At 43.7% G+C, this 20,988-nt stretch overlaps 2 protein-coding genes across 2 annotated transcripts in view; one reads left to right on the top strand and one right to left on the bottom strand.

Moving 5' to 3' along the window:
* The window catches only part of LOC145358247 (surfeit locus protein 4), a 29,478-nt gene extending 22,284 nt beyond the window's left edge, over positions 1-7,194 (bottom strand). The window contains exon 1 of the mRNA XM_080212099.1: positions 7,098-7,194. Coding sequence (XP_080068225.1) covers positions 7,098-7,145 — 48 coding nt within the window. The 5' untranslated portion in view covers positions 7,146-7,194. The remainder of the gene's footprint in view (positions 1-7,097) is intronic.
* A 5,140-nt stretch (positions 7,195-12,334) lies between these two features.
* LOC145358096 (serine/threonine kinase-like domain-containing protein STKLD1) overlaps positions 12,335-20,988 on the top strand; it is a 62,817-nt gene continuing 54,163 nt past the window's right edge. The window contains exons 1-4 of the mRNA XM_080211771.1: positions 12,335-12,384; positions 12,678-12,764; positions 17,954-17,998; positions 20,082-20,156. Of these exons, the coding sequence (XP_080067897.1) occupies positions 12,370-12,384; positions 12,678-12,764; positions 17,954-17,998; positions 20,082-20,156 (222 nt within the window). The 5' untranslated portion in view covers positions 12,335-12,369. The remainder of the gene's footprint in view (positions 12,385-12,677; positions 12,765-17,953; positions 17,999-20,081; positions 20,157-20,988) is intronic.

Here is a 20,988-nt window from a genome sequence, read left to right as displayed (position 1 = left end):
GCTAAATTCTCCCCGTGTACCCTATCAGGTGCCGGCATGGCAACAAGGGGAATTTCACAGTAATTTCATTGCAATGTTAATGTAAGCCTACTTGTGACATTAAAACTAAAAAAAACCTTCTTCGATCTTGCAAAGGCCTTTGTCTGTCAATCGTGAGGGACTGTGGAATATCATCCTCAAATTCAACTGCCCACAGAAATTCAACACCACGCTCCGTCTACTCCATGATGACACGCAAGCAGTGACCCTCACCAATGGAACTATAGACCCAGTAAGTGTGAAATTTGGGGTCACTGCGTCAACGCACCAATACTCTTCTCCATTTTCCTTGCAGCAACACTCCACCCCATCACCATGAAGCTCTCCACTGGAGTGGAACTAACCTACCAGACAAGCAGGAAACTCACCTCCTCTTGGTCAGAACCAAGACACCCCCCAACTTCTGTCACTGAGCTGCAGCATGTAGACAACACCTATGTGTGCGCACACTCCGAGACCGAGGTACAATTATTGTTGATGCATTCACCAAGGCATTGAGAATAGGGCGCAGACTAAATATCCAGAAAACAAAGATTCTCTACCAGCCTGCTCCTGCCACACAAAACTGCCCCCAACCATCAAGATCCACAGTGAGCCTCTGGACAACCTGGATCATTTCCCATACCTCAGCAATCACCTCTTGGTGTGAGCAGACATCAACAATGAAATCCAGCACTGACTCCAATGTGCCAGTGTAGTCTTCGGATGCCTGAGGAAGAGCGTTCAAGGACAGATCTCAAATCCAGCACCTAGCTCACCATCAACAGAAGCAGCCGTGGTTCCTGCCATACTGTGTGCATTAGAAATGTGGACAATGTACAGCAGACACCTCAAATCCCTGGAGATATATCACCAAAGTAGCCTCCACAAAATCCTGAAAATCCACTGGCAAGATAAATATATCAATGTCAACTTCCTGTCCCACACAGATAATCCCAACAGACGCGTAGGTCACATTCAGCAAGCTGCGAAGTCTGCATGCCTGACAAGACTCCCAAAACAAGTGCTGTACTCCAACCTCCTCAATGACAAGCAATCACCAGAAGAGCAGTGGAAATGCTACAAGGACACTCTGAAATACTCCCTAAATAAACACAATGTTCCCACTGACACATGGGAATCACTTGTTTAGAACGCACAAATTGGAGAAGCATCTGTGAAGATGCTAATCACCTCGAGTGTTACCAGATGGAACATGCAGAAGACAAGCATAAACAGCAGAAAGAGAGCACAGAATCCAGAACATCCCACCCACCTCATCAAACACCACCTGCCAAACCTGTGGCAAAATCTGCAGCTCCAGGATTGGACTATTCAGCCACTGCAGAATCCACCTCCCTAGAGTGGAAGCAAGTTACCCTTGACCCTGAAAAACTGCCAAAGAAAAAGGTTAGGCACAGGTCAGTAAAATGTTTCAAAGGACAGAATTCCACAATAGATAAGTCGAAATTCTGCCAAAAAGGTGGCAATTTCTCATCCCTGAAGGTACCAGAATTTGCAAATGGCCTTCTATTTTTATGTTATGTCCTTGGAAGGCTGTAGAGCTGGAACAGATGACAGAGATAGGGAGAGGTGAGGTCATGGAGGGATTTGAAAATAAGGATCAAGTCTGGAAGCTAATGTAGTCATTACAGCAGAGACTGCTCTTCAGAAGGACTAATTAACAATAAATCACACTGGGACAGTCTGAGGTCACAAAATGCACCATAGAAATGCACAACTTTTCTTCCATTTCTGGTGAACAAGTTTTCAAATACTCACTCCAATGCTGATTTCAACACAGCACTTGCTTAGAATCTCACACATGCCATTCAATTCTACAACCGTCCTTGAGATTGCAGTTATTACACTGTCACTGACAGAGTGAACAGATAGTGTTCTGTGCTCACCTGAAAGAGCAGATCCTAAGCAGCAATTTAAGATTAATTGCCCTTCAGATTCTTATTGTTCAAACAATCCACTTCCAGTCAACACTAAGAATCCAGTTCACAGCTGCTCACACTCCAGGACTGAGAATGTTAAGCTCCTCTCCCTCCTACCTGACCATGTAATTATACCTTTCAGTCACTTGCTTTGCTTGGATTTTATCAGATTAATTATACAAACATGCGGATCAGGAATGAAATCCTGGCAGTCGGCTGTCTTACGGTTAACTTGGCCTTTCTTGTCCCAACATCTTGACTTTGATCCAGTTTGCAGCACCTCTACAGTCTGTGCTGGATGAAGGGAACATGGTGTAAATACTGGGAGTTTAAGTCCAGAACTAAACCACTGGCAAAGAGCAAGCAACAAGGAGTTCAGCAGCATCATTATGGTGGCACAAGGAAAATTTTAAAATAGTGAACATTTCATTATTTTAGAATGTCCCAAAGCACTTCAAAACCAAGGAAACTGGCAGCCAACTGTACACAGCAGCATGATGCTGACCGATGGGTTTTCTTTAAACACAGGCTGGATAATAAATATAGAACATCCAGGACGCTGGAGATGGTGGAGGCAGGATGCCTCACATCCATTATGAAGTGTCTGGATGAGTACTTGGCACACCATAATATTCAAGGCTATGGGCCAAGTGCTGACAAGTGGGATTAGGTGGGCAGGTCAGGGCATTTCATGCATCAGTGCAGACTCGATGGGCCAAAGGGCCTCTTCTGCACTGTGATTCTGGGATGGAGGGGAATATTAATCATCCAGGATGTTAGTGATGGGTGGGTGAGATGGGGGAGGAAAATTATATAATTATTGACCCAGACGCCAGAGATCTAATTACTTTGTATTCTTCAAAATAGTTGTGACATGATATTTGATGTCCGTGCGAAGGGCCTTGGTTTACCATTTCAGTTCCCCTTTGACCATCATGATAGTCCTAGGGTAAATTGGCAGCACAGTGGTTAGTACCGCTGCTTCATAGTCAGGGACCCGGGTTCAATTCCAGCTGACCGTCTGTGAGAATTCTGCACGTCTCCCCATGTCTGTGTGGATTTCCACCGGGTGCTCCAGTTTCCTCCCACACTCCAAAGACGTGCAGGTTAGATGGATTGGCTAAATGCATGGGATTACATGGATAGAGAAGACAGTTTGGTTGGTTCCCTTTCGGAGAGTTGGTGCCAATTCAATGGACCAAATGGCCTCCTCCTGCACTGTTGGGATTTTATAAAAATGACAATGTCAATGACAATGATAATTACAACAATCAACCTGTATCAGAGTTTCTAACAGACTCAATGTATGAGCATCATTTCTAAATCATTTGTTCCTCCCAAGCAGGCTACACTCACCATCCATGTTTGAAATTATTCATACAGTGCAAGTGTATGAAAGGCAACTATGTGGGGATCATTATCCTTCTCTGGAAAGATGGGCTTTACATGGATCCTGTGAAACATGTCTGCAAAGTGTTTACAACCCACTCTAGAGACCAGAGCCCATAATTCAGGCTGACATGCCAGTGCAGTACTGAGAGCACGCTGTACTGTCAGAGGTGCATGCCTTCCAGGTAAGACAGCCTACCTGCCTTTCAAGTGTAAGGGCCCCAGGGTTAATATTAGAGCATGGGAGTTCTGCTTGATATCTTAAGGCAGCATAGAAACAGGCCCTTTGGCCCAACTCATTTATGTGGACCAGGTTTCCAAAACTGAACTAGTCCCATTTGCCTGCATTTGGCCCACATCCCTCTAGACCTTTCTCATCCATGTACTGTCCAAGTGTCATTCCATATACATACCACGCACTGTGTGAAAAAGTTGCCCCTTTTAAATCTTTCCTTTCTTATCTTAAACCTATGCCCTCTAGTTTTGGACTCCCCTACCATGGGGAAAACACTGTGGCAATTAATGTTATGATGCCCCTCATGATTTATAAACATCTATAAAGCCACCCCTCATCCCCTTACACTCCAAGGAAAAAAGTCCCAAACTATTCAGCCTCTCCTTATAATTCAAACCTTCTAGTCCCAGTAACATCCTTGTAATTCTTTTCTGCACCCTTTACAGTTTAATAACATCCTTCTTATAGCAGGGTGACCAGAACTGTATACAGTACCCAAAATGGCCTTATCAATGTCTTGTACCATTGTAATATAATGTCTCAACTCCTATACTCATTGCTCTGATCAATGAGGGCAAGTGTGTCAAACACCTTCACCACTGTCTACCTGTGACACCACTTTCAAGGAACTATGTACCTGCACCTTTCGATCTCTCTTTAAAAACACTCTCTGGGGTCGTACTATTAGCTGTGTAAGTCCTGTCCTGCTTTGTCTTACCAAAAAGCAACACCTCACATTTATCTGAATTAAACTCCATTTGCCATTCCTCGGCCCACTGGTCCAGTTGATCAAGTTCCGGTTGTAGTCTTAGATAACCATCCTCGTTGTCCACTACACCACCAATTTTGGTGTCATTCACAAACGTATTAACCATGCCTCCTAAAATTTAAAGTTTATTTATTAGTGTCACACAAGCTTACATTAACACTGCAGTAAAGTTACTGTGAAAATCACCTAGCCGCCACACTTCGGTGCCTGTTCAGGTTCATACAGGGAGAATCTAGCTTGGCCAATGTACCTAGTCAGCACGTCTTTCAGACTGTGGGAGGAAAACCACGCAGACACGGGGAGAACATACAGACTCCACACAGAGTGACCCAAGCCGGGAATTGAACTTGGTCCCAGGCATCATGTGGCAGCAGTGCTAACTACTGTGCCACCATCTAAATCGTTCGTATAAATAACAAAACTGGACCCATACCAATCCCTGTGGCACACCATAGCAAACACCACTAGCTTTCAGAGCGCTGCTCCTTCGTCAGGAAGGAAGTTAAGGTAAGCTCCAGGGTTTGTGCTGATTGTTGTCCACAATCTTTCTGCTGTGCCCCATATCAAAGAAAACTTGTTGTGGCTGTTTCAGTTCAACCAAAATTTGTTACAGCTGGAGACTCTGTCACTCACTTCCCCACTCACCTGATGAAGGGGCAGCACTCCTAAAGCTAGTGGCGTTGGCTACCAAATAAACCCATTGGCCTTTCTTAAGCAACAGAATAACATTTACCTCCCTCCAGTCTTCCGGTACCTCACCTATGGCTATCGATGACAAATATCTTGGGCTAATACCTATTCACCAACAAACCATGATAGCACAAATTATCTGGTTGTGGTCTAATTTGTGGAAGTTTTGTACTCAAAAATAGCTCCCATGTTTCCTACATTATAACTGACTGTCCTTGAAAACTTTGTTGGCTGTAAAATGCGTTGAGAACACCAAACTGCTGAAAGATATCATAGCAATGCAAGTTCCTTTTTCTATGATTTTCTTTAAAAATCCCAGGAGATAGTGATGTTCCACTAGTGTCCATCATAATGAAGGGAGTGATGAGAAATCTCCTTTTATTCCCCTTTCCTGAAGGCGTGGGATAGGTTCCATTAGCAACTATTCTTCATAACCAACTCTAAACAGTGAGTTTTTCGGACTAAGATGGTTCCCTCACCTGATACCCAATTTCCAGCAAAGGATTAAGGGATAGAAATTGGGAACAGGAATATCTACGACCGTTCACCCTTAAATAACATATTTAGCCTACCAAAGTGTGATATGGAGGCAGAGTTACAGCAACTCCACTGTAGCCCCGAATAGTTCAGCAGAGTCTAAAGATCAAAAACAGGACTATATACATCTGTTACTTTTACTAGCTAGAGCCCAGTAAATTCACATATATACAGTGGTATAATGTTGCTAAACTAGTAATTCAGAGAAGAATTTAAACTTCACTACACGCAATCTCAGAATTTGAATTCAGTTTCGTTTTGGAAATGAAAAGTTGGGATCATTAAAAACTTCTACAAAGCTGAATTGTTGAAATAACCTAGCTGCTGCATTAAAGTCCTTTACAGAAAACCCACCACCTTTACCTAGTCTGATACATGTGACTCCAATTGCTTGACTTATTTATTGATATAACAAAAAGCATCACTACACAAAATAATCTTTTAGCTATGAGGCAAATTGAAATGTTACAGCCACAATAAAGAACCACATAAAAATACCCATAAAATATTCAAGAGAATATTTCTTCTACAGATTTTAAACATATAGATTTACAAAAACTTATCTAGAAACCAATGAAATTCACCTCAGACAAAACCTATGGGTACAGGAAGATTTAAAGTCACCCAGAACTTAGTCACTAGCAAGCATACCTCCCCATTCCTGAGGTACTACTGTACAATCCATCACACAAACCAGCTTCCCATCCATTGCCACTGTCTGTACTTTCCACTGCCTCAAAAAGCAGCCAACATAATCAAGGACCTCTCTCACATTCTCTCTTCCATCTTCCATCAGGAAAAAGACAAAAGTCAAGGGTCATGTATCAACCAACTCAAGAACAGCTTCTTCCCTGCTACCATCTGACTTTTGAATGGACTTACATTAAATTGCATTAAATTGATCTTTTTCTACACCCTAACTATGACTGTGACACTACATTCTGCACTCTCTCCTTTTGTTCTCTATGAACGGTAGGCTTTGTGTAGCACACAAGGAACAATACTTTTCACTGTATATTAATACATGTGACAATAATAAATCAAATCAAAAAGGATTCAAACACAACGCAGAAACTCTGGAGCTTTTCTTTCTCCGGCTCAGAAGGAAACATTTTACCATTAGAGACGCAAACTCAACTTGCCGACAACCTCAGAGATTGCAGTGACTCACAATTTAATTTGTTTGCTGTCACACAGCTGGAGGGAGATGGTTAGGGAGAGGAGTGGGTGCCTGGCTGCGGGGGTGGGTGTGGGGGGAATAATTGGACTGGGGGATGAAGGATACTGAGCCTGGGGAAGGGTTCGGGCTGAGGGGAGGGGGGCTGTTCGGCCTGAGGGGAGGGGGGCTGTTAGGCTGAGGTGTGTTAGGCTGAGGAGATCGCGCTGGGCCGCGGCCTCTCAGAGTCGGGCGCCGGGTTTAAGGCCTGGAGCTGGCGTCTGGCGCTGGGGTGTAGGGACAGAGACTGGCACTGGGCTGTGGGGAGAGAAGCCGGGCCTAGCGCTCGGAGCCCGGTACCTGGTCGGCGATGTCCTCCGCCGCACCCATGATGTCGCTATTCCCCATGGCGCCTTCCCGCCGCTCGGCTGACGCCGGAAGTGAAAGGGCGGAGCCTTAACCACTCCCCACAATACACCGCGCCACAGCGCCACGCAGCTGCCACGTGGGAGGCGAGGGCGGGGCTAGTCACAGGGGCGGGGCTATGTAGATCAGAGGGCGAGGTTATGCAAATGAAAGGGCGTGGCTATGCCTATCAATGAGCCAAGCGTGCTGCTGAAGGAGCAGCGCCCTGAAAGCTCCTGCTACCAAATAAATCTGTTGGACTTGAATCTGGTGTTGTGAGACTTCTTACTGGAACAGAATTGTTACCAGGGAAGAAGAGGCCATTCAGCCCATCGTGTCTGCATCAGCTCTCCGAATGAGCAATTTACCTAGTGCCATTCCCCCACCTTCTCACGTTCTTCGTTTTCAGATAATAGTCAGGTTAAGGCTTCAATTGAACCTGCCTGTACCACACTCTCAGGCAGTGAATTCATAAGAATATAAGAAATAGGAGCAGGAGTAGGCCATCTAGCCCCTCGAGCCTGCCCCGCCATTCAATAAGATCACGGCTGGTCTGAAGTGGATCAGTTCCACTTTCCCGCTTTCTCCCCATAACCCTTAATTCCCTTGTCTATCACAAACCTATCTACCCGTAACTTAAAATATATTCAGTGAGGTAGCCTCCACCACTTTAACGGGCAGAGAATTCCAGAGATTCACCACCCTTTGAGTGAAGAAGTTCCTCCTCAACTCTGATCTAAACTGCGCCCCCCCCCCTTATCTTGCGGCTGTGCCTTCTAGTCCAGCTATCCTTTCTAAGCAGGAAGAATCTCTCTACCTCTACCCTACCTATCACCTTCATTATCTTATATGTCTCTATAAGATACCTCCTCAGCCTTCTAAACTCCAATGAGTACAGACCCAGTCTATTTAGTCTCTCTTCATAAGCTAACCCCCTCATCTCCGGTATCAGCCTAGTGAACCTTCTCTGCACTCCCTCCAAGGCCGATATATCCTTCCGCAAGTGCAGCGACCAAAACTGCACACAGTACTCCAGCTGCAGCCTCACCAGTACCCTGTACAATTGCAGCAAGACCTCCCTGCTTTTATATTGTATCCCCCTCGCTATAAAGGCCAACATTCCATTCGCCTTCTTGATCACCTGAATTCCAAACCCTATCACTCACTGTGAAAAGAAATTCCTCCTCATATCACTTTTACTTCTTTTAATATTTACCATATATTAGTGACACACTCTTGATCCTTTCAGTGAGTGTGAATTGTTTCTGTTTATCTACTCTGTTCAGACTCCTCACGATTTTAAATACCATTATGGTCTTGTGGATTTTGCATGATCTCCCCATGTCTGCATGGATTTCCTTCGGGTGCTCTGGTTTCCTTCCCCAGTCCAAAGATGTAGGTTAGGTGAATTAGGCGTGGTAAATTGCCCGTTAGTGTCGCAAGATGTGATGTTTAGGTGGATTAATGGGATAAAAGCACAGTGGTTCACATCTCCACAGCAAAACAGAACATCCATCTAAAAACCCGTATGGAACTGTTTCTCACTCCCCATCCCTAATCCAATAAATGAACAGTTCCTGAAAGCATTGTGTCTAATCTGAGAGACCTACGGTCTACACTACAACCACCTCAGGAGTCTACATTAATTGATTGTATTGATCTATAAAAAATGACTGTATTAGTTCAAGCAAACATGAAGTTTAAATGGCTTGCTGTGATTGTTTCGGAAAATAAGACGTGTTGAAATGATTTGCAGTCAATAAATGTCTTTTTTTGTCTTTGAAGAAAAAAGCACAGTGGTTAGGGGAATAGGATGGGGTGAAGGTTGGACCCGGGTATGATACACTTCAGAGAGCCAGTGCAGACTTGAAGGGCCAAATGGCCTTCTTCTGCATTGTAGGAATTTTATGGTATAGAATATTAAGGTTTAAAATACTTGGCGTATTTAAGACAATCTTAAAATAGTCAATAATAAAATTATGTGCATAAATGGAGAGGGACTGTAGAAGGATCTGTGTGTCCTTGTAAATGAATCACAAAAAGTTATAATGCAGATACAGCAAGTGATTAAGAAGGCAAATGGGATGTTGTTAATTGCAAGGGTAATGAAATATTAAAATAGGGAGTCTTTGGTACAGATGTACAGGGTGCTAGTGAGATCACAGCTAGAGTACTATGATCTTACTCAGTGGTAGAGCAGGCTGAGGGGCCAAATGGCCTACTCCTGCACCTATATTGTAGGTTTGTATACTGATAGATAGTGGAAAACTATTTCCTCTGGTGGGGAGTAAGGGTTACATTCTTGCAGTTAAATAGGAGATTAAAAAATTTTCTTCTCTTCACACACAATGTCTTCATCTATTGTGTTTGCCAATGCAAAATAATCAAAATGCTTAGTATAAGAGCTCCATCACTCCACATTTTGACCAAAAGCTTCAGCAATGCTGAAAATTTGTGCCAGTTTTACTCATGCAAGTTTCCCATATGAGTATTTTGCAACTGCATTTCAGCAGCAACCTTGGTTTTCTTTTCCACTAATCTGATCTAGAATCTGCTTTTAGGGTATATTCTAGTTACAACCATATTAACCCACCAGTTCTCCACATAGACAGCAATGCAACACACCATGTGAAAAGTTTTCATTTTTTCTTCTGACTGTCCTTCTTAAACTTCTTCTTTCGAGTGATTTAGCAAGAACACATTCCTTATCCTCATCGCCAGTTTGGTTGTGTATTTGGAGACATGACACTCAGGAACACTTTGGTAAAAATGAACAGAACTTGATTTGTGATATGTGTTCACTCTCATGTCTGCTGCTTCTCTCTTTCTCTGGTTCTCTTTACATCGACCATCATGTGCATAGGTATGTAGACATACTCTCAAAGCTATGTAAAGCTACTAAAGCTAATACAAATACTCAAAAATGCAATGTACTGATGTTGAAGGTGTGACTTTATTTAACCAAATGATCGAATGGGTGAATGATATGAGGAAGCCCTGCACTCAAGGTATAGAATGCGGGCAGCCTGCTGTCAGTCTGAAGAACAATGCCCCTGTGAAGGCAATTGTAGATTCCTAAAATCATATTGCCCATCTTTCCAGTGGGCATTATCTAGTAAACATGAACATAAATCAGTCAATAACCATCCTGTCATTAACTCCAGCCAATAATAATAATACACATCATGACCTCATGGGATTTAATTTGATATTAAATTATGGACATTATCTGGACAGTGAAATGGGAGAATGATTCCCATTGAATTGAATCCATCTGACTCTTGTCCAATCCTGAAAAGTTCTTCATGTCTGCTCATCACCTGCTTATCTCTCTCAGTTGTATGACCTTATTCATAAGGCTAGCATTGGTGGCCATCTTGTTGCCGACCACTGCTGATCGCTTTTCAGTGAATCTATTGTTCCTTCCCAGTCCCTGTATTTTATCACTGACTGAAGTTTCACAAAATGTAACCAAAAGCAAAACACATCTATCTTGTAAATTCAAAATACATGTTTTAAATGAGAAATATTTGTTAATTGTGCAGAGCTGTTTTCTACGGCAACAGCGTTGGCTGGTTTACGTTCCCATAATCTAAGATAATTCATTCCAAAATTAGTGTCATGTTAGTGTTCTTAAATCTATGGTTATGTGTTTATTAGCTTAATTCGCCCCCTCCCCCCACCATCAGTTACAAAGGAGGTAAAAGCAGGGCTCTTCAGTAAGGCAAAACACGCACATACTTAAGAAGAGTCATTAGGTTTGGGTGATAAATGGCCATGAGGACCCTCACTTGGACATTAGGGATTTGGTGATAAATGGCCATGAGGACCCTCACTTGGACATTAGGTTTGGGTGATAAATGGCAATGAGGACCCTCACTTGGACATTAGGGATTTGGTGATAAATGGCAATGAGGATCCTCACTTGGACATTAGGTTTGGGTGATAAATGGCCATGAGGACCCTCACTTGGACATTAGGGATTTGGTGATAAATGGCCATGAGGACCCTCACTTGGACATTAGGGATTTGGTGATAAATGGCAATGAGGACCCTCACTTGGACATTAGGGATTTGGTGATAAATGGCAATGAGGACCCTCACTTGGACATTAGGGATTTGGTGATAAATGGCCATGAGGACCCTCACTTGGACATTAGGGATTTGGTGATAAATGGCAATGAGGACCCTCACATGGACATTAGGGATTTGGTGATAAATGGCAATGAGGACCCTCACTTGGACATTAGGGATTTGGTGATAAATGGCAATGAGGACCCTCACTTGGACATTAGGGATTTGGTGATAAATGGCAATGAGGACCCTCACTTGGACATTAGGGATTTGGTGATAAATGGCCACGAGAACCCTCACTTGGACATTAGGGATTTGGTGATAAATGGCCATGAGAACCCTCACTTGGACATTAGGGATTTGGTGATAAATGGCCATGAGGACCCTCACTTGGACATTAGGGATTTGGTGATAAATGGCCTTGAGGACCCTCACTTGGACATTAAGGATTTGGTGATAAATGGCCTTGAGGACCCTCACTTGGACATTAGGGATTTGGTGATAAATGGCCTTGAGGACCCTCACTTGGACATTAAGGATTTGGTGATAAATGGCCATGAGAACCCTCACTTGGACATTAGGGATTTGGTGATAAATGGCCATGAGGACCCTCACTTGGACATTAGGGATTTGGTGATAAATGGCCTTGAGGACCCTCACTTGGACATTAGGGATTTGGTGATAAATGGCCTTGAGGACCCTCACTTGGACATTAGGGATTTGGTGATAAATGGCCTTGAGGACCCTCACTTGGACATTAAGGATTTGGTGATAAATGGCCTTGAGGACCCTCACTTGGACATTAGGGATTTGGTGATAAATGGCCTTGAGGACCCTCACTTGGACATTAGGGATTTGGTGATAAATTCTGACCGCGACTGTGACACGTGACCGTTCCGCCACTTCCCTCCCTGCGCACGCGCAGTGCCTCATAGAAAGCATATTTTATTTCCGTGTGTTTGAAAGAAACAAAGAAATCCAACAATTCCGCAGTTATCGGGACTGTAACTGGGAATGTGTTATTATTTTTAGGTGTTAATAAAGGGAGTGTCCTCAGCCTGGAGCTGCCCTTCTCCCCATGGTGCAGTGCGCGGGCCCGCGTTGCCCTGGTAACGGGCGGGAGAGTGTTGTCCGCTGGCGGCAGCTCGGCGCCATGGAGAACTATCAGGTAAAGGAAGCGAGGGGCTGAACCATTCAGGCCTTGTTCTTTCCATCCCTCCTCCCAATTCACTCAGCCTCCCCCTCCTCTCCCTCCACCCCTTCCTCTCCAACAAAATAGATTCAGCCTCCCCCACAATCCACTCAGCCTGTCCCTCTCTCCTAATCCACTCAGCCTCCTCCATTCTGCCCTGGCCACTGCTCCTTTTAATAAACAGAGTGCGTTCATGAATATTTCCACGCTTTATTAACTGTTCATCAACTGTGTCTCCCCCAACCCCGCTCCCCCCCACCGCCATCCAGATTCAGAAAACTGAACCAAGAGGATGCTACGGGGTTGTACACATTGTGAAGCACTTGGAAGAGGAGAAGATGTATGCCATTAAAATGGTAAGGCTAGCCTTCACACTGACGTGACATGGGTTTCCACAATGATGTCGGCTGTGGGGAAAACTCTAGAATCCTTTCTCAAAGATCTTACTGGAAAACAGTGGCAGATTCGAACGGAGCATGGATTTATGGAAGGGAAATTATGCTTGACCAATCTCCTGGAATTCTTCGAGGATGTAAGAGTTGATGAGGGGGAACCAATGGATGTGGTTTATTTGTCCTTTCAGAAAACTTTCAACAAAGTCCGACATGCAAAATTTGAGCCGAATGGGATTGGGGGTTTTGTGTTGAGATAGATAGAAAACTGGTTGGCAGGCAGGAAACAAACAGTAGGAATAAACTGGTCTTTTTCCAAATGGCAGGCCGTGACTAGTAGGGATCAGTGCTGGGACCTATACGCTACAGGTTCCAGCACTATTCACTATATTTATCAATGATTCAGATGAAGAAACTAAATGTAATATCTCTAAATTTGCAGATGGCACAAAGCTGGATGGGAGGGTGAGCTGGGAGGAGGGTGCAGAGATCCTTCAGTGTGATTTGGACAAATTGTATGAATGGGCAAATGAATGATAGGTGCAGTATAATTTAGATAAACGTGAGGTTATTCGTTTTGATAGCAAAAGCAGGAAGGCAGATTACTATCTGAATGGCCATAAATTAAGAGAAGGGAATGTGCAATGCGACCTAGGTGTCCTTGTGGACCAGTCACTGAAGGTAAGCATGCAGGTGCAGCAAACTGTAAAAAAAAAGGCAAATGGTATGTTAGCCTTCTCAGCGAGAGAACTGGAGTACATGAGCAGGGATGTCTTGATGTAATTGTACAGGGCCTTGGTGAGGCCATATCTGGAGTATTGTTTGCAGTTTTGATCTCCTCATCTGAGGAAGGATATTTTTGTCTGAAGGGAGTGCTGACAAGGTTTACCAGACTGCTTCCTGGAATGGCAGGATTGATGTCCCAAGCTTTACACTTAAGGCTTTGCACGCAACCTAGTCTACGGGGGCACCTGTCAAAGTGCGCCTTGGCACACATCTGAGAGGTCAAAGGGCTCTTCTCAGCCAGTGTGTCCTTACTGACAGTCAAAGGGAATGTATGTGCTTGCCCACTTGGTCAGTGGTGCTGTGACACTATAGGAGTCATTGAATCTGGCAATTAGCATTGCCAAGGGCAATCAATGGAACCCACACACATCAGTGATGATTTAGTGGGCATTATTGTTTGAGCAGTCAGACTACAGACATGTTAATTGATTCATAGCTGAATGATCTCAGCTGCAATGGAATATTCATTTGACATTCTTACCATTAAACTTGTACTTGTCAGTAGGAAGTATGCACACCCACCCCACCAACACGAGTGGATCTGTCAACGCATGATGATTGGCCACGCACCCACTGCACTAACGCAGGCTTGCCTTCCTAATGTCAGGGCTTTCCAAGAAGGCAGAAGTCCATCAGCAGAAGAAGGCAGCTTCAGGAATGGTAATTTGGCTGTTTTCTCCATCTGGTGTGAATCCGCTGCCCTTCTGGGCCCATTGCGACTGTCCCTTCCTAGCACTGAAGCCTTTGCCCCAATGTGTGCACCATTCAGCGCCAGTGCGTCACCTTTCGGTGCCAGTGCGTTGGCCTCTCCTGGCGCGGTGCCTCTGCTGTTACTTCCCTCACCAGTATCCCCTCACCTTTGCTGGTGCCCTCATTGGCAGCCTCCCAAAGCCTTGCATGCTCTATCCACTATCCTGTCATGAGATTTTTCATCCCCGTTGCCAACCTGCCCGCAAAGAACAGGAGCAGAAGATTCCCGCCTATGTTTTAAAACTTAAATAAGGGCAATTGTGAAGACATGAACCTTGTGCTGGCTAAAGTGAATTGATAAATTAAGTTAAGGGATAGTGGCAAACATTGAAGGAGATATTTCAGAATACAAGAATAGATACATTTCAGTGAGTAAGAAAAAGCCCGAGGGTCGGACCCACCATCTGTGGTTAACTAGGAAAGTTAGAGATAATATTAAATCTGAAGAAATATCATTGTGGAAAGATAAGTAGGTGTCAGGTCAGAAGACTGATCAAAATATAAGGAACAGCAAGCGATGACTAAAAGATTAATAAAGAGAGAAAGATTAGAATACATGGGAAAATTAGCCAGAAACATAAAAACAGACAAGAGTTTTTAGAACCATTTTTTAAAGAGAGAAGAATTAATAAAATGATTGGTGGTTCTATAGAAAGTGAGCCTGGAGAATTGATAATGGAAAATAAGGAGATGGCAGATGGAGGAAATGGGTATTTTACATCAGTCTTCATTATAGAGGATACAAATGACATCCCATAAGCAGCTACAGAGCAGGAAATGGAAGGGAGGGAGTAACTTGGTAAAATTAGTCATCAGAGACAAGGTACTGAGTAAATTGTTGGAGCTACAAACTAACAAGAGCTTAGGTCTTAATGGACTTCATCCTAGCGTCTTAAAAGAAATGGCTATTGAGATGGTAAATGCATTGTTAATTTTGCCAAACACCCTAGATTCAGGGAAGGTCCCATTAGATTGGAAGATAGCAAATGTAACTCTGTTATTCAAAAAAGGTGGGAGACAGAGTGGTAAATTTTACTGTCCCGCCACCACAGGAATCAGAGCAGGTGAGGGGGGGACCATGCAAAGATCTGTTGACCTCTGTTTCAGGGCAAGAGTGGCTAGAAAATCTCACCCAGAAATTGGCAAACTGCAGGCCAGCTGTCTTATCATCTGTCATAGGGAAAATGTTAGAAGCTATTATTGAAGAAGTTATAGCAGGGCACTTGGATAAGTTCAAGGTAATCAGATAAAGTCAACATGTTTTGTGAAAGGGAAATCATATATAACCAACACACTGGAATTTTTTTTTTGAGGGAGTCACATATGTTGCGGATAACGGGGAACTGGTGGATGTACTGTACTTAGATTTCCAGAAGGCATTTGATAAAATGCCATATCAAAGAATATTGGATAAAATGAAAGCTCAAAGGATATTGGATAAAATAAAAGATTGGTTAGCCAACAGGAAAAATTCTGACAACACCAGGTTTAAGTCCAACCGATTTATTCGATAGTAAACTCACAAGCTTTTGAGGTTTCCCTCTTCTTCAGGTGAATGGAGCGTTCTGGCCTCAGACAGAGCATATAAAGCACAGACAGTTTACAGATTACTGATTAGAATGTGAATCTTTACACCTAACCTGCTGTTCAAGTCAAGATTCGCATTCTAATCAGTAATCTGTAAACTGTCTGTGCTTTATATGCTCTGTCTGAGGCCAGAACTCTCCATTCACCTGAAGAAGAGGGAAACCTCGAAAGCTTGTGAGTTTACTGTCAAATAAATTGGTGGGACTTAAACCTGGTGTTGTCAGACTTTTTACTGTGTTTACCCCAGTCCAACGCCGGCATATCCACATCATAGCCAACAGGAAGCAGAGAGTAGGCATAAATAGATAGTTTTCAGGTTGACAAGTGGTAACAAGTGGAGTGCCAGAGGGTTCAGTACTGGAGCTTTAACTGTTTACAATTTATATAAATGACTGCGATGAAGGGATTACCAAATTTGTTCCTGATATAGAGAGGTAGGAAAGTAAATTGTGAAGACAACATAGTAAGATTATAAAAAGGTATAGATAGGTTAAGTCAATGGGCAAAGATCTGGCGAAAGAAGTATAATATGGGAAAGTGTGAAATTGTCCATTTTAGTTAGAAGGATAAAAAAGAAACATATTGTCTGAACGATGAGACATTTCAGAGGGATCTGGGTGTCTGAGTGCATGCATCACAAGAGGAATAAGATTGAAATATATAAGATCTTGAGGGGCGTTGACAGGGTGGATGTAGAGAGGGGTTGTGGGGTGGGGTGGGGTGAAGCGGGTGTTGTGGCATGGGGTGAAGCGGGGTTTCTGGAATTGGGGGTTGTGGGGGAAGAGGAAAACAGGATGATGATCTGGCTCTGCCATATTTTAGGTGGTTGGGGGAGGTAGTTGTTGAGGTGGTGTGAAAGTTTTTGGAACTCTTCCTAAAAAGATATTGGAAGCAGAATCTTTGAATATTTTTAGAGCACAAATGGATAGCGAGGAGGTGATAGGTTATTAGGGGTAGGCAGGCTTCAGATTTGAGGTTACTATTCGGATCAGCCATGAACCTATTAAATGGCAGAACAGGTTCGAGGAGCTGAATAGTCTTTTTTATTAATATACGTTTCATGGGATTCATTGGAGGTTTCCGCTGCAGTGTGGAGTTCTATTTCAGCTTCTGCTTCCAGTCCTGCTTTGGAGCTTTTCTTTGGCGATCTCCTTCTGCACCTTTGCTTCTGGTGTCATACAGTCATAGAGGTTTACAGCATGGCAACAAGCCCTTCAACCCAACCTGTCCATGCTGCCTTTTTTTTTTAAACCCCTAAACTAATCCCAATTGCCCACATTTGGCCCATATCCCTCTATACCCATCTTATCCATGTAACTATCTAAATGCTTTTTAAAAGATAAAATTGTACCTGCCTCTACTACGACCTCTGGCAGCTTGTTCCAGACACTCACCACCTCTGTGTGAAAAAATTGCCCCTGTATTCTGTATCTTTCCCCCTCACTTTAAACCTATGTCCTCTAGTTTTAGACTCCCCTACTTTTAGGAAAATATGATATTGACTATCTAACTGAACACATTGTGGGTGATACTGTACCCAGTTCCACATTATGCTCTTCTACAAAAAGCAGCACTTCATTCCCTCTTTCACCAAGTTCCCCTCTGCACTGAATTCCTTAGAGTACCTTGGTACTCATGTTTCTTCACACTGTGTTTCCACTCTCTCTCTCTCTCTCTCTCTCTCTTCCCCCCCCCCCCCCACTCACTCTCGCTCTCCCATTTCAAGATATTCCTTAAAGCTATACCTTTGACCAAACTTTTGGGAGTCGACCTTACATCTCCTTCTGCAAACTTGGTGCCAAATGTTGTTTGATATTGCTTCTTTGCGGGATCTTGAAATGTTTTACTGCGTTAAGGGAACTATTGAATTGTGAGTTGTTATTATTGTTGACTTCTGATTTTGAAGTTGGGACTCCTATTCACAGGTGAGTCTTGCTGGGGAAATGCTTGTTCACGTTAAATGATTTTAAGTTGACCACAGTTTACTCGATTTTTGACATATAACATTGTTACCCATCTTCTGAAAATAGATTGAATGCATGGACGAGGCGACAGCCAATCAAGGTGTGCAACAAGTAAGTTTGCAGCTTACAGTGAATGTTTCAGGGCTTGGTGTAGGGGGTTGGTTTAGCATCAATGAATGGGATCAGTGTACTGCACAGAGTTTAGCCATCAAAATCAAGAAAGTTTTGCTATGTGTGTAACCCTGAGCTGTACTGTTCTGGGAATGTTTGATGGGGACTGTTTAGAGGGAGCTTTACTCTGTATCTAACCCCATGCTATACTTGTCCTGGGAGTGTTTGATGGAGACACTGTAGAGGGAGCTTTACTCTGTGTCCAACTCCACGCTCTCCCTGTCCTGCAAGTGTTTGATGGGGGACAATGTAGAAAGGGCTTTACTCTGTATCTAACTCCAGGCTGTACCTGTCCTGGGAGTGTTTGATGGGGACAGTGTAAACGGAGCTTTACTCTGTATCTAACCCTGTGCTGTACCTGTCCTGGGAGTGTTTGATGGGGGATGGTGTAGAGGGAGCTTTACTCTGTATCTAACCCCATGCTGTATCTATCCTGGGAGTATTTGATGGGACGGTGTAGAGGAAGTTTTACTCTGCATCAAACCCCTGCTGTATCTGGCAAAGTAAGAAGTCTGACAACACCAGGTTTAAGTCCAATCAATTTATTTGATAGTAAGCTCACAAGCTTTCGATGTTTCCCTCTTCGTCAGGTGAAGGGAGAGTAACCTGATGAAGAGGGAAACCTCAAAAGCGTGTGAGTTTACTATCAAATAAATCGGTTGGACTTAAACTTGGTGTTGTCAGACTTCTTACTGTGTTTACCCCAGTCCAACGCCAGCATCTCCACATCATATCCAGCAAAGAGCAAAGAAAGGTACAGCACAGGAACAGACCCTTCAGGCCTCCAAACCTGTACTGATCATGATGCCCAAGCTGAATTAAAAAAAACCTTCTGTCCTTTGGTCCATATTTCCCTATTCCTTCCCTATTCACATACCCATCCAGATACCTCTTAAATGTTGCTACTGTGCCTGCTCCCACCTCCTCTTTTGGCGGCCTGTTCCAGGCACCCACCACTCTGTGAAAAACTTCCCCTGCACGTTTCCCTTCAACTTTTCCCCTCTCACCTTGAGCCCGTGCCCCTTTGTAATTGACACTTCCTCCCTGGAAGAAGCCTCTGACTATCCACGCTGTCTATGCCTCTCATAATTTTGTAGAACTCTATCAGATCTCTCCTTGGCCTCTGTCTTTCCAGTGAAAACAATCCCTGGTTTATTCAATGTCTCCTCATAGACTACGCTCGAGACCAAGCAACATCCTGGTGAACCTCCTTTGTAATCTCTCCAAACCTTCCACTATCCTTCTGGTAGCGCAGTGATCAGAACTGCATGCAATACTCCAAATGCAGCCTAACCAAGGTTTTATATAGCTGCAACATGATTTATACTCAATGCCCTATCTGATGAAAGCAAGCATGCCATATGCCTTCTGATTCACCTTGGCCACTTTTAGGGAAGTGTGAACTTGCACGCCCAGATCCCTTTGTATGTTAATGTTCCTAAGGATTCTACCATTTACAGTATATGTCACACCTAAGTTTGATCCTCCAAAATGCATCACCTCACGTTTGTCTAGATTAAACTCCATTTGCAGTTTTTGTGCCCAAATCTCCAATCTATCTATCCTGTTGTATCGTCTGACAATCCCCGGCACAATCAGGAACTCTATCAATCTTCGTATTATCTGCAAACTTACTAATCAGACCCCCTATGGTTTCCTCCCAGATCATTTATATGTACTACAAACAATAGAGATCCCAGCACTGATGTCTGCAGAACTGAAGATCTTCATTCTGATAAAACACCTGCTGTGACTCAAGTCCGTTCTCTATACGTCCAGCCAGCCCACCCTGATGTGTTGGGAGTCCTGGGAGTGTCTGATGGGTACAGTGTAGAGGGAGCTTTAGGGTAGGGTGGGATTTAGGTATGATGATTCTTTACTCTTTCTGCTGTCATTGTTCAGTTGAAAACTTGAGCAGTGGCATGGGCTTTGTTTGTGATAAAGGTCCCGTAATGTTAGTATAGGTTGCTGGCTCAGTGATGTTGATGCGTCATCTGATGATTTGTCACCTTTTTTCTCATAGGCATTGGGCCTGTTAGGTCTGGTTCATCCCAATATCTGCCCGTACAAGGAGATATTTGTTGCCTGGGATCAGGAGGTATGAGGTACTCGTCTTGAGAGTTCTTCATTTGTAATAATTTCTTCTCAAACTGCTTGGCAGATTACTGGCGAAAGCGAATCCTGGTGTGATGCTGAGCAAACTGTTTGCAAATTCAACCCGAGAACTTTCTGACAAAAGTGATTTTAGCCACAGATAAGTATTGTGGGTGAAAATGGCTGCACTTCATCTGCTGCTAGAACACTTCCTTTTATCCTTACTATTTCGAGATTGGGTTTAAGAATTTGTGGGTTCAACTGTCACCCCAGAAACTTGAGTCCAGCATCCAGATTGACATTTATTACTGAAGTACCATAAGCATTCTTGCCTCTGACTCGCAGTCCAAAGTTTTGACCACAAAATCCATGCAGACCAGGGAGTTCTGCCTATCAGAGGATCAGTTGTGAGAGAACACTGTTCTGTTAGAGGGTCAGAAAATAAGGTGTGCCACGGTGTTAGAGGGTCAGTATTAATTCCAAATCTTTATTGAATTCAAATTCCGCAACATATGCCTTGCTGCAAATTTGAATACCAAGAGCATTACCCTTGGTCTTTGGATTACTAGTCCAATACCACTACAGCCTCCCACTGAGGGAATTCTGTTCTCTGAGGGTCAGCACTGAGGGAGTGCCGCCCTGTCAGAGGGTCAGCACTGAGGGCGTGCTGCACTGTAAGAGATAGGGTCTTTCAAATGAGATGTTAAACCAACTCATAAGAACATAAGAAACAGGAGCAGGAGTAGGCCATCTAGCCCTTGGAGCCTGCCCCGCCATTCAATAAGATCATGGCTGATCTGAAGTGGATCAGTTCCATTTTCCCGCTTTCTCCCCAT

Source organism: Carcharhinus amblyrhynchos, chromosome 25 (assembly GCF_965287045.1).
Source record: "Carcharhinus amblyrhynchos chromosome 25, sCarAmb.v2.hapA, whole genome shotgun sequence".
Classification (NCBI taxonomy): domain Eukaryota; kingdom Metazoa; phylum Chordata; class Chondrichthyes; order Carcharhiniformes; family Carcharhinidae; genus Carcharhinus; species Carcharhinus amblyrhynchos.
Note: the sequence above shows the minus strand (reverse complement) of the source record. Positions and strands in the feature narration are given on the sequence as shown.